General features: G+C 40.2%; 1 protein-coding gene across 10 annotated transcripts in view; it reads left to right on the top strand.

Annotated features, from left to right (window-relative positions):
• Nucleotides 1-14,564, top strand: part of LOC125453276 (neuronal PAS domain-containing protein 2-like) — a 160,333-nt gene that overhangs the window by 61,228 nt on the left and 84,541 nt on the right. For 7 of the 10 annotated variants that reach the window (XR_009445845.1, XM_048532621.2, XM_059646594.1 and 4 more), the window contains 3 exons: nucleotides 3,284-3,432; nucleotides 5,647-5,738; nucleotides 7,085-7,174. Coding sequence is in view for 9 of the 10 variants with exons in the window: in XM_048532621.2 (XP_048388578.2) it covers nucleotides 3,284-3,432; nucleotides 5,647-5,738; nucleotides 7,085-7,174 (331 nt within the window). In the remaining variant the exon portion in view is untranslated. Of the gene's footprint in view, nucleotides 1-745; nucleotides 874-1,053; nucleotides 1,151-3,283; nucleotides 3,433-5,646; nucleotides 5,739-7,084; nucleotides 7,175-14,564 lie in introns of all 10 variants that reach the window. The other 3 variants (XM_048532627.2, XM_048532625.2, XM_048532626.2) reach the window with 3 other exon arrangements.

Raw genomic sequence — 14,564 nt, forward strand, 5'->3', positions numbered from 1 at the left:
ACTGCTAACAAATAGTTGTTTTTAAATTAAATAACAGGTCAGGCTAATTAAGTGGAGTGTACATTCTACAGTATGTGTGAAGTCATGCACATACCATGTGTCCCAGACAAACACATCTGCAGGAAGTGTCACTGGCTTGACAAAGCTTGAGCAGCAGTCACTCTGTGTATCTACAATGTGGAGGACTATATGGGCAGCACGGATAGAGAGGTGGTCGCACTGAAGAATCAAACATACAGGATGAGAGAGAATGGGTGACTACCAGGCAGTCTAAGAAAACCAGGCCTGTACTGCAGGAATCCCCTGGGTCTATTTGCTTTCTAATCAAAACAGAAATTGCCAACAAAATTTAGTAGGTCTGGCATCATCTGCGGGAAGAAAACAGTCCAGTGACTCTTAAAGAGTCATCACACTGCAACGTTAACTGTGCTTCCTTCCTCTGGATGCTGAAGTTCACCAGCAATTTCTGTTTTTGTTTTCAATTTCCAGCATCTGCAGTCTTTTTGTTTTATTTTGTGCTTTCTAATCAGTTTTCCGATTTGGAAGCGGCTGAGGATGATGATTCCTCAGGAGAGAGTAGCCAGATACAAACCCATGGCACCACTGGAGACTCAGCTCTCTAAGGCAGGAGGAAAAAGAATGGAAGAGCAATAATGAAAGGAGATTCCATATTCGGGGGATTAGACAGGCATTTTTGTGACAGTAATTGTGACTCCAGGATGGTGGATTGCTTTCTTATTGCTAGGCGCAAGCATGTCATGGAACAGCTGTAGGACATCCTTCTGAGAGAAGGGGATCAGCCAAAGATTATGGTCCACATTGACACCAACAACTCAGGAAGATGGATGAGGTCCTGATTGGAAAATTAGGAAGGTAATTGCAACATTTTTACTCAAAAGGAACCTTTGGAATTCTCTACAACAAAGGGCCGAGGAAACTTGTCTTTGAGTATATTTAAGATGAAGATTGATAGATGACTATTTTGGTAGACTCAAATAGTTTACTTCTGTCCTTATATTCCTAAGATTGAATGAATGTACCATGTCATTACAGACAAATTTCTTGGAAGGTATTATTGTATGGAACAGTGAAAGAACAATGAAATCCGGTCTGAGTACACAGCCCAGTTATGAAGTGAGCATCAATGCAGGCAAGATGAGACAAATGGACTGCTTTAGTGCCAACATTTCTATGTCTCTTTCTTCTTGATTTCTTTTTATTGTAAAAAACTATCACATTCTCTTCAGGTAAAAAGTTCTCTTCAGTGCACATCATTTCATTGCTTCACTTGATGATGCTTAACAGGGAAAGTAGTTCATGACGATAGCCTGTAAACTGGAGTCCTTGATAACTCTCCACAGTGCCTGTTATTATCAACAAATAAAGTATTTTGCAAAGTGCATATCTGTCCAGTTGTAAACTACTGTAACAGTGCTTGATAGGCTTTTAAGAAAACCCAATTTTTGCTGGTCAAGTCAGCTTTTTAGAGTGTCTTACTTATATTCAAAATCCATGATGGTTCTGCAATATCTTGAAAAGTATAGTATCGCAATATAATACTTGTTCTTAAGCCACACCTCCATGGTTATGTCAGAAGCATAAGACCTAGCACAGCTGCTCACCTGTATTGACAATGTGTGTGAGTGCAAGAAGTGAGGATTAACATTTGTTTTTTCCCTGCAAACGTAACTCTGTACGTCAGTGTGATTCATTTTGAACAAGTATGCAACTAATCCCCAATTTTTCAACAAGGCTTGTCAGGATTTAAAAGCCATGCAAAATTATTAATTTGTTAGTTTGCAGATTAGAATGGCTAAGACCTTGTGGCCCACTATCACCTGAAGTTAAATTTTGAGATATCTGTCCTAAATGAAATTGTCTTCAACTTCACTCTGTTATACTGCCCTGTACCTAAAAATAAAATGATCAATTCCAGCATAAATAATTGTTTGTGCACCATGAGGACATACTGTTTGAATCCAGATGGTGAACAGGTCCTAGGACTGTACAATACACTTTTTGAATGTTAGGCTTTGCAGGTTTGATGATCTCCCTGTCACATATGTGATACTGTGCAAACATGAGATGTGTCAGTATAGGTAAAGCTTGTGTACACTTCCAGAATAGTTTATATTTTCCTGCAGAGGCAAATGTTAAAAGACTACTTCAGTGTTTCCAGTCATGTTGTACAGACCAAAGACCTGGAGCACTGACTCTCAAGTGCACACCGGCTTTGAGCAAAACTCTATGGTAGGAATGTGCAATCATTAAATTTACCCTTGTGTTTTGATCACTTGCAAATGTTATAAAATTTACAATGTATTTCCACTGAAGCACTTTGACATTGGTGGGTAAAAGTAGTAAGGTATTCCTGAAAGTAGGCATTATTGCTGTAGTTTGTTGCTTGTATTCTTCTAGTACTAAAGATTAATTTCAAGAGGCTTAGCTTGCTTCCTACTCCAATGCAAAATTCTTTATTAGTTGAATATTCTAGTAATATGATTATATCAAGGTGGTGACTTTAGTATACTCCAGAATTTTTTTAAAAACTTATGTTTACACAGCAAATTAGAATGAGAAATACATTGCAGTCTGCCCTGCACGTTCTTGTGCCTGTTTTTCAGATTGAAACTTGGTGCAAAAGGGTTCAATTTTAGAGAGAAAATTTGTGTGCTCCGACAGCAATGGAAGCCTGAGATCATTCAGTTTAGATGTGAAGGCACTTCCAAAACTGCACAAAACAGACAGAAACCATATTCAAATAGGTTAACACTTGTTTAAAATCCAACCGAAAATTAATTTATCCTCAACACAATAGGCGTAGGATCTGGTTTGTTTTGGACAAATGTACCTACATGCTGCATAGCTGATAGCTTTTATGTTAGCTCATTTCGGGAATTTGTTTCCAAAGTGGATGGGACTTTTTCCTTCTTAAAGCACACATTTCAAATTTTTCACAGTTAACTCATAATAGAAGATATTGTTCTTTATAATGAAAATCATATAACATCATTTTATTGACAGAATGCAAAGCTCAAAACGTCACAGTCCTTGCCTCGGTTTCACGTTTGAAGGCAAGCCCAAGTCTTATTACTAAAAGCTATTTTATTGCCGTTATATCAGTCACGGGGAGCAGATATCCTCCAGTTCAGGGTGACACCAACATTTCAAAGGACATGTATAAGCAGGGAATGGTCCTGTCCCTTTTTCTTTAAAGTAAATTTTATTCATATATCTTGTATCCCATTTAATGTTGATTATATTTTCTTATATTTTAATTTAGGGCTTCACGTAATAAGTCTGAGAAAAAGAGACGTGATCAGTTCAATGTCCTCATCAAAGAGCTCAGTGTCATGCTTCCAGGTAGTATGCGTAAACTGGACAAGTCTACAGTGTTGCAGAAGACAATTGACTTCTTACAAAAACACAATGGTAAGATAAGCTGATGTGAATGCTTAACACATTTTAAAACATTTTGAAGTCACCCTTCCTATCTTTTGCTGGTGAATTTGACGCAATGTGCAATGTACACAAATTGTGCAGGTAAAAGTGGGTTGGGTTGAATTTCTGTGCTGAACTGAATTAGCTGGTCCCCATGAGGTGAAATCCTGCCTGGGCTGAATATCACAATTCACCTCTGTATGATTGTTGACAATCGCCTACAGAAAGGCACTAGCAAAGGATTTCCAGCATGTTCTTTGAAGCAGAAAGTCTTTTTGGGTATTGAGAAAAGCCTTAAAGCAAAATCAAAGAATATATTTTTCAAAAGGGAATTTGAAGGAGGGGATAATATTGGCCTGGAGTTTATACTAGTCTACACTTTATTTGGCGTAGTTCCTATGATATGGCATAGCTAACACAAAAGGTTTCGGAATTATAAATTGCATTCTGTGCAAATTGAGTTTCTATAGTTTTTGTGGCACTTTTAATAATGTCGTGCTCTAAGGAAGGCCCCAATCACAAAACTAGTCATATCCCCTGGTGAATTAGTCACCATTTGGAGTTTCTGTTTATTGCACTTGTTTACAGGCCTCAAGGTACTGGCTCATTAATAGCTGTATTTTAATGGCTTTGAATGATTTTTATTTGTTAATATTACTCTGGGACTGACTGCTATACCGCAATCAGACTCAAAAATGGCTTTTTCTATTTTTCAACATTTCAAGGTTACTTGCAGATGGTTTAAATGTGTATTTTTTGTGATAAATCCGATTTCAACTGCACTAATCAAAGTGTATGAAGTTACCAGTTTTTAAAAGTATTTTCAAAAATTATTTCTTAGGGCATTGCCCAATTTTAGTACCTCATGGCAAATGGATTCGAATAGAAGCATGGGGAATGATGACTTTCCATAATAGGTGCAGTGTGTACCACAATGATCAATTGCACCCATCATGGAACCTCTGCCACACTGTGTATTTTTCAATCTATAAGTATAGTTGGTTGGCTTTTACAATAATTTTAATATTTGTAAAATGTTTCTGCATCTAAACTGAAGTGGTTATTTATCTCTTAAAGGGGTACTACAGTTTCTATTAATGTAATGTAAGTGGAAAGGATATGATGGAATATATTTAGATATCAGTTATAACCAGAGCATGCTGCATGACAATATCATTTAGTTAGAAAATGTTATCAATCAAACAAAAAATGGCTGAGTTCTGCATCTAAATTAAACTGGTTAGTTAACTCTTAAAGGAATACTACAGTTTCTATTAATATAAAGATAACTAAGTAGGAAGGGTATCATGAAATATATTTAGATTTCAGTTATAGTTTGACCACCCTGCATGACCCATTCAATCAGCAAATGTTATGATCGAATACAAAATGGTTATGTATCAGACCAAATGTGAAGAACCAGAAAGTAATGGTGGTATAATTCCGTAGGCTATAATTACTTATAAAGACTGTTTGTTTATTATATTGTTGATACGTATCTGTGTGGCAATAATAAAGTAGTTGTTAACTTTAAAAAAGTGTAAGTCTAAAGTGATTTTTTTAAAAAAAATGTCACTTCTTTTTACTGCGGGCCAAATCTTTCTGGAAGTGGCCACCATTAGCTACTCTACTCCTTCTTTCTTTCCCTGCTTCTGCATGTTTGGCCCAGACCTCCAAACCAAGCCTCTTGAGAAGTGTAAAACATACCTGTTCTGGAAATTTTCCATTGCAGTACGGGATTAGCATTGGTGGCCAAGTCATGCTTTCATTTTATGGCATTAACTGCCATATTTGGGGTTTAAAGGTTCCAATGGTATATCGACAAGCTACAGAGAACAGATACTTGTCAAAAATAAATGAGTGACTAAGTAGGATGGCAAGTTTTGAGGGGCTAAGGTGGCATATTAGTTGGTGAGAAGGTAGGAAAAGAGTGGATGAGAGGCTTGTTTGGTAGATGAATGAGTGAAGGGCCAGAGTAGCAGGTGAGAGGAGAAGGTGTAGATTCACAGTCGATGAAAGGGTAAGGTCTCATGACTACATTATCTGTCTTATAACACTGAGTTCATGCTTATTGCAAAGATGTCCTGCTTCTGCTGAATAATATCTCTTTATAAATGTTTAAAATTTAGAAATGAATAATACAGTAGGGCAATGGTAATGTAATTGTTATCATAAAATACTTAAGCTGAACTTGTTACTTCTTAGAAACTTCAGCACAGAAGGAGACAAATATCATTCAACATAACTGGAAACCTTCATTTTTGAGCAATGAAGAATTTACACAATTGATGTTAGAGGTAATGAAGGGAAATCTATTTCAAGAATAGTCAGTGTTAAGTTGCTTTGTGTATTTCTAACTAAATATTTAATTGAAGTACTTAAGAATGCTTTTAATACAAATTTATCATTGGTGTGAAATCTACTCAGACCAATGAAACGCACAAGTAAAGTGTAGAGACCAGCAGTGGCAGTTAGGAATACCAATCTACTGCTTTCTGATGTTTGATTCAAATTGAAATTACACTGCAAGTGCAATATCCCATCAGAGGATTGATAAATGTTTGCACTATATTGTGCTATGCTGCTGTAAAATATAATCCGTCCACAGCATCTGATTGTGCATTTGATTTGGAGTAAGGCCATCAGTTTACAATATGTCAAATTAGACAACAATGCATAGTATAAATTACCAGTTGAATATACTTTGAATGTGCATTTTTCAAAAGTTATTGTTTTAAAAGCAATTTCTTTACATTTTGTAAAATATATATTATCACTGCAATTCTCAAACCATATAAAGCTGAAGTTTCCCATGGATTTTGAGATCTTGATGTTAGGACCAAGTGGGAGTCCTGAACCTATGGTTGCCACCAATGTGTTTGCCAGTGCATCTTCCTGAAGTTAGCCTCCTAGTGTGTCCTTGGATTTGCTGTCTTGTTAAGAACAGTGGGCTTTCGATGCTGCATGCCCAGTTAGAGCACAGCAGATCAGGAGCTATAACAACCCCACCAGGTGAAGAGGACATTATCGATGCAGAACAAGCACCACGAATGCGCCTCAACATGGAAGTGCTGTCAGAGGCATACGTAAAATTCAAGTGTTGAGGGCTGGTGTTAGTATGCCACTCCACCCCCTGGCCCCTCCCCACAGAGCCAGGGGGAAACTCCTTAATAACATAGGCCTCAGGTGCAGCTTACCTTGCCATTGGCTCTGTCATTGGGGCATGGAGTCTCTATTGCCCCTCTTAGCTGTCCACACAGAAGCTGTGTTGATTGAGCTGGTGGTCTCTATGCAGGAAATTGCTGCTCCAACATTGATAAAATACTAGCACCATTGCAAAATTAAAACTAATTGAAAGCTTAATTATTTTAAATGCATTACTACTCCTTGGGTATGAACAGTTCACCTCATTTCCTGCCTTCCCCAGGAAAGGTCTCTGATGGGTATGTAAGAAGGATCTATCTCAAAAAGGCTTCCTTCTACCCCGTACGTCACCCTTTGCCCAGCGTATTCCTATTTTCCCCAATCTTCTCCAAATCCCTTATCCTCCAAGGTAAGAGAATCCAGCCTTATATTCATTCATGATCTGGTATGTTGGTAACCACCAACTGCTAATATTTTTATCCTACTCTTTTTTTTTTAGGCATTAGATGGCTTCATCATAGCTGTAACAACAGATGGAAATATAATTTATGTTTCTGATAGCATTGCACCTCTCCTTGGACATTTACCTGTAAGTAAAGTAATATGAAACTATTTAGAAAGTATGTAACTTACTTATGTGATTTTATTGAAACAGATGTGATTCTGAAGGTGCTTGACAGATTAGAGGCTAAGACGGAATTCCCCCTCATGGGAGAATCCAGAATTGGGGTATTTCAAAATAAGGGGGTCTCCCATTTAAGGTTGAGGTGAGGAGGAATTTTGTTAATGGTTCTACAATCTTTAACCACCACCCCCCTTGGCAAGTTAAACCTACCCATTCAAACTCAACATCAGCCTAACACGTCAACACGAAATGAACACAAAACTTCCAAATTATTATAAGAACTCACTCAGCTTTAACCATATTAAAGATATTTATAACAAATCTATTCTACTTTAAATTTATGCACTAAGTCTAAATCCACTTTTAAAAACAATTGCATTTTCGCTCAGATTTAAAGAAAACTATATTCATAATCCCATATAACTTCTTCAGAATGTCTTCGTCTCAACATTTCGAAAGGGAAATTCTATTAGAATGCAACTCTTTCACATCTTAAGATGACTGTTCTCTGTGTGTATGTGTGTTGCCTTATAATTTGTCTCTGTGGCTTGGTAAACAGGCTTTCATTGTCTATTATTTGTCCACAAATGAAGTAATATAATTTTGTTTCTTCCATAAATTCTTACGGATCAAAGAGTCACCCCATCTGGCTTCTGCCACAGATGTTTGGCTACCCTCAAGTCCCTAAAAGTCCTGTGTTTTTCAACGTTTATTTTACTAGTCTCTTGGCACTTATTCAAATCCTGCATCTAATGCATTCTGTGTATAATAATTTCTGTTAACTTAATTTACAACTTAAATTTTGTCATTGAATTTGTCAGTTCCATTACATTTTCTTCCCTCAAGAGAACTGTATGTTTGGAATTCTCTTCCCCCATTGAGCAGTGGAGGCTGGGTCATTGAATATATTCAAGGCTGAGCCAGATAGATCTTTTGATTGAAAGGGGAGTGAAATGATATAGGGGTAGAAAAGAAAAGGAACGTAATGCCACAATCTGATTAACCAAGGTCTTATTAGATGGTCGAGGACACTCAAGGGCCTAATCTTGCTCCTAATTTGTGTGTTCATTGAACAGATTCTGCAATAATTCCAACTCAAAAACAAAACAGTTGCAATACTTCATTTTAAAATACAACAGATTGACAATTTAAGAGAACAAAATATGAGTGTAATTTTTATTTGGTATGAGATGTTAATGCAGAAATTGATACAGCAATATGTTTCTCAGTTTACCAGGAATCCCTTCTCAGAATTCAGAGCATATATGTAACTCCAATTACTTAGCAGTTACCAAGATCATTATTGATAAGTATTATAAGATTAAATAAATTCAGGGCATTCTTAATAAATATATGATATACCTTTCTGAAAAAAAAAATTGGGCAGAAATCCGATTGGTTTTTATTTGCGTTTGTAAACTAGTTTCAAACTTGTACTAACACGGTGTGAAGCTGAATGAACACAGCAGGCCAAGCAGCATCGGAGGAGCAGGAAAGTTTGACATTTCAGGTCAAAACCCTTTTTTTTCTGAAGAAGGGTCTTGACCTGAAATGTCAAATTTTCCTGCTCCTCTGATGCTGCTTGGCCTGCAGCGTTCATCTAGCTTCACACCGTGTTATCTCAGATTTTCCAGCATCGGCAGTTCCTACTATCTCTGCTTCAAATTTGTGCCCTTGCTTTCAAAATTTGAATGTGGCAATGACTATTGATTTACTCGTAAGACTTTACACTTAGGAATAAAGGAACAGGAGGAGGCCATTCAACTCCTTGGGCATGCCTTCTGCAACTCAGCTCCATTTCCCTTACAAGCCTTTGACTCATATCCCTTGACGTCCCTACACAAATCTGTCAATCTCCGTATTGAAAGCTAAATTATTTCTCACATCTACACTGGTTTGCAGGACACAGTTTCAGATTTTTATAATCTTCATATGCGAAAGAACTTTTGACTTGTGCTCCTCAATGGCTGACCTCTAACTTTAGTATTGTGTGCTCCCATTCTTCATTCTGTGCCACAGGAATTGCGTCTACCCTCACAATATTTTTTAACATTTTAAACTTCTCAATCAGGTGTTTCTTCAATGCAAACCAGATTTTCTGTCCTGTCCTCAGTGTAACCTTTGACCCCCTCCAACCCAGTACTGTTGAATCTGTGCTACAGCCCCTTCAAGACCAATGTATCCTTTCTGATGTGTGACACAGCACTCCATTGAGATTCTTGCCAAGATTCATTGCAACCTAGGCACAAGAGTGCTGCCTGTGGTAACATAAGATTAATGTAAATCATGATGTTGTGACTGATCACATGACTCTAATATTTGTAAAAGAGAAAAATCTGTAGTCTAGAATGAGCAGAGTGAAGAAAGAGGTTTTAGAGAGCTGTGTTTGAGAACCCATTATATACAGACGTACATAGAGACATACGTAAGGAGTTAAAGATCCTTTCTTAGAAATAAGGGACAAGAAGCCTCAGGCACAGTGTATGTGCAGACAACCACAGCCCATGATAATCTATCTCAATGTGCAGGCACCAGTATTGAATTAAAGCACAACTTTAAACAAGGTGGCAGTGAGGAAAAGAACCAGGATCTGAAGTTAAAACAGAGTCCAAGGGACACAGCTGAAGGGGAAAACTAAAATGCAGAAAAAAAGAACCTCAGTAGACTTTGAATACAATGCAGAAAGATTCCAAAGAACAGGACAAAGAAACTTGAATTACTGCAAAGAGTAACTAGGAACTACAATACTCTGGAGAATAAAAACATAGAATCAGAAAACTTCAACAGTAAGGAGACAAACCGACATAGTCACCTGGATCAGTCAGGCCAGTAATTCATGGGAATGGCAGCTCTAGTACAGACTTGATCATTATCTCAAATATTTGATAACCAGGAAGTCCCAAATGACAGTGATAACAAAATGTAGAGCTGGATGAACACAGCAGGCCAAGCAGCATCTTAGGAGCAGAAAAGCTGACGTTTCGGGCCTAGACCCTTAATCAGAAAAGGCTCTAGGCCTGAAACGTCAGCTTTTCTGCTCCTAAGATGCTGCTTGGCCTGCTGTGTTCATCCAGCTCTACATTTTGTTATCTCGGATTCTCAGCATCTGCAGTTCCTATTATCTCAGTCCCAAATGACACCAGACATGGGATCAGGGAAAATATAACGTTTCAGTGCTATAGAACAGCTTCAGGCTTCCATGCGTTATCAAGTCAGCATATTTCTATGTGTTGTAGCTCCAACAGCAGATGTTTGGCAACACAAAACATGAAAAAAAGTACAACAGAATATGATGCATTGTTTGAAGCATTTACGCACAATAGGTATTAATGCAATAGAAAGGGAAGTTGTAAACTCAGGAAATCAGGATGTAGAGGCAAGAAATGACAAAGACAAGAATCAGACGTGGAATAGTGTGCAAATCCTCTAACAGGAATCATATAGTAGGATGGAGTCTAAATATGAAGAAGTAATAGGAGCTTGTCAGAAAGGCACAGTAGTAAGCATGCAGGATTTTAATCTACATGCCTGCTGTTAACTTGCATGCTTGTGTATATATACCACTAATAGACATTTAGAGGTATAATAAGCAAGATTTAATCAGCAATCTCACTATTTCAGAAAAACAATAGAAGCCTTTCTAGAAATCATCTAGGAAGATGTGGGCACAGAGCTTTGATAGATCAATCAATTGGAGACTGTACAGTAGCCAGTATGCAACATGAGAAGTTGAGATTTTATTCAACCCAAGGCGAGTTTAATGTTGGAACAGAAATCCAATTCAGTACAGTGACAGAAAGCAGCTCCAAAATTAGTTAGTACTTGGGAAGACATTTGGAATTGTTCTGACGTGATGAGGTGGATAGGCCCAAAGGCAGCTTTGTCACCCTCCCAGCAGTCTGCCAAAATGTCAAAAGCACAGAAATCATTGGGATTGACTGCCTGAGGTTGTACAAGAAGTAGCTTCAAAATAATTTCAATCTCAACTAAAGAACAGCTGAGGAGCTGAGTGCTTTACCTGTACCCAGTTGTAACTCTTAATAATATTAAACATTACCAGTGCCTTCATCACTTCAAGAGTAAAGGAACAGTCCTACAAAAGGAAACTTTCCAGAGAAATGAAAATCATACTAGAATAAGAAAGTTTAAATTTGCAAAGTAAGAGGTGAAGACAGTATTTCTAAGGGATGTCAAGAAGAGTCAAAACAGATTCTGGACTATCATCATGGAGTACAAGGGTTTGAACCAGAAGTGAAATTTGGCACAGGAATAATTCATTAATGTTGGTAGACAATTTGCCTTGAAGTCTGTGAAAGTCAGACCAGCTCACGTAAAACTCCTTGGTCCAGGAGGCACAGGTCTTCAGGTATATAGGCAAGTCATCACTATAATTAGTCACAGCGAATGAAGTGTCACTGAAATGCTAAATATAACGGGGAAGCAGAATACCTAATCAATGATCAGAAATGCATGTATTTATGTAGGTCTCTTGGAGACAGTGGATACAAAAATTAAGAATGACAATGGGAGAGAATTTCAGGAAAAATATCCAAAACTATTTTAACCTTTAGACAAACCGAAGCTAGTGTACCACCTTACTTGGCAAGAAGGTGCTAAACCAAGATAATAAAATGTGAGGCTGGATGAACACAGCAGGCCAAGCAGCATCTCAGGAGCACAAAAGCTGACGTTTCGGGCCTAGACCCTTCATCAGAGAGGGGGATGGGGAGAGGGAACTGGAATAAATAGGGAGAGAGGGGGAGGCGGACCGAAGATGGAGAGAAAAGAAGATAGGTAGGGAGGGGATAGGTCAGTCCAGGGAAGACGGACAGGTCAAGGAGGTGGGATGAGGTTAGTAGGTAGATGGGGGTGCAGCTTGAGGTGGGAGGAAGGGATGGGTGAGAGGAAGAACCGGTTAGGGAGGTAGAGACAGGTTGGACTGGTTTTGGGATGCAGTGGGTGGGGGGGAAGAGCTGGGCTGGCCGCGCGGTGCAGTGGGGGGAGGGGACGAACTGGGCTGGTTTAGGGATGCAGTAGGGGAAGGGGAGATTTTGAAACTGGTGAAGTCCACATTGATACCATTAGGCTGCAGGGTTCCCAGGCGGAATATGAGTTGCTGTTCCTGCAACCTTCGGGTGGCATCATTGTGGCACTGCAGGAGGCCATGATGGACATGTCATCTAGAGAATGGGAGGGGGGAGTGGAAATGGTTTGCGACTGGGAGGTGCAGTTGTTTGTTGCGAACCGAGCGGAGGTGTTCCGCAAAGCGGTCTCCAAGCCTCCGCTTGGTTTCCCCAATGTAGAGGAAGCCACACCGGGTACAGTGGATGCAGTATACCACATTGGCAGATGTGCAGGTGAACCTCTGCTTAATGCGGAATGTCATCTTGGGGCCTGGGATAGGGGTGAGGGAGGAGGTGTGGGGGCAAGTGTAGCATTTCCTGCGGTTGCAGGGGAAGGTGCCGGGTGTGGTGGGGTTGGAGGGCAGTGTGGAGCGAACAAGGGAGTCACGGAGAGAGTGGTCTCTCCGGAAAGCAGACAGGGGTGGGGATGGAAAAATGTCTTGGGTGGTGGGGTCGGATTGTAAATGGCGTAAGTGTCGGAGGATGATGCATTGTATCCGGAGGTTGGTAGGGTGGTGTGTGAGAACGAGGGGGATCCTCTTAGGGCGGTTGTGGCGGGGGCGGGGTGTGAGGGATGTGTTGCGGGAAATACGGGAGACACAGTCAAGGGCGTTCTCGATCACTGTGGGGGGAAAGTTGCGGTCCTTGAAGAACTTAGACATCTGGGATGTGCGGGAGTGGAATGTCTTGTCGTGGGAGCAGATGCGGCGGAGGCGGAGGAATTGGGAATAGGGAATGGAAGTTTTGCAGGAGGGTGGGTGGGAGAAGGTGTATTCTAGGTAGCTGTGGGAGTCGGTGGGCTTGAAATGGACATCAGTTACAAGCTGGTTGCCTGAGATGGAGACTGAGAGGTCCAGGAAGGTGAGGGATGTGCTGGAGATGGCCGAGGTGAACTGAAGGTTGGGGTGGAAGGTGTTGGTGAAGTGGATGAACTGTTCGAGCTCCTCTGGGGAGCAAGAGGCGGCGCCGATACAGTCATCAATGTACCGGAGGAAGAGGTGGGGTTTGGGGCCTGTGTAGGTGCGGAAGAGGGAAAAGGAGAACTGGAACTTATTTAATCAGAGGTCAAAAAGTGATATGGTGGGTGAATCTCCTTGGGTTTCAATCTGTAACCATCCAGAAAGGCAGCCGACAATCAGCAATGACAATATTAACCAGCCAAAATAAATGCCAAGTCCAACCTGTCTCTGCCTCCCTAACCTGTTCTTCCTCTCACCCATCCCTTCCTCCCACCCCAAGCCGCACCCCCATCTACCTACTAACCTCATCCCACCTCCTTGACCTGTCCGTCTTCCCTGGACTGACCTATCCCCTCCCTCCCTCCCCACCTATACTGTCTCCACCTATCTTCTTTTCTCTCCATCTTCGGTCCGCCTCCCCCTCTCTCCCTATTTATTCCAGTTCCCTCTCCCCATCCCCCTCTCTGATGAAGGGTCTAGGCCCGAAACGTCAGCTTTTGTGCTCCTGAGATGCTGCTTGGCCTGCTGTGTTCATCCAGCCTCACATTTTATTATCTTGGAATTCTCCAGCATCTGCAGTTCCCATTATCTCAGGTGCTAAACCAATCTGCTTTTACACTCCCAGGGAAATTCTTCATCCTTTGGTGGGAAAAGTAAAATCTCCAGTAGACAGCATGATTGAAAGTAGAGCCATACTGTCATTGACAGAGCCAACACAGTGGTGCACCGAGCAAGTAACTGTTCCCAGGACAAGTGGAGAACTAAGATTGTGTGTGGAACTCACTCAGTTAAATTAGAGGAGTAAGGCGGGCAATCCATCCTATTTCATCTGTCAATGATGATTTGGCAAAGTTGGCAATGATGAAGTTTTTCACGGAACTGGATGCCAGAGGATGTTCTGGCAGATACCCTGAGACCAAGATTGGTAGCACTTATTACCCAGTCAGGCTATATTAATTCAAACATCTGCAATTTGTGATCTTCTCTGAACCAGAGATTTTCCAAAGGTATATTTCCAGAATCCAAGGGAAACGGTGAACCGTTTGACGTTTGGATGACATCCTCAAATAGAGCAAGATGATGAAGGATTATAACCAGAGGGTCAGGAATGTGTTAAAGGCACTATGGAATGCAGGCTTTAGATTGAACAAAAATTGCCAATTCTCCAGAATGACATTACATTTTTAGGATAAAGTATCCAAGAACAAGACATCATGGTGGATACAAGAGAGACAACAGCCAGGAGTGAATTGGCACTGAAGTCAGTAAATA

The sequence above is a fragment of the Stegostoma tigrinum genome, chromosome 6 (genome assembly GCF_030684315.1).
Source record: "Stegostoma tigrinum isolate sSteTig4 chromosome 6, sSteTig4.hap1, whole genome shotgun sequence".
Taxonomy (NCBI): Eukaryota; Metazoa; Chordata; class Chondrichthyes; order Orectolobiformes; family Stegostomatidae; genus Stegostoma; species Stegostoma tigrinum.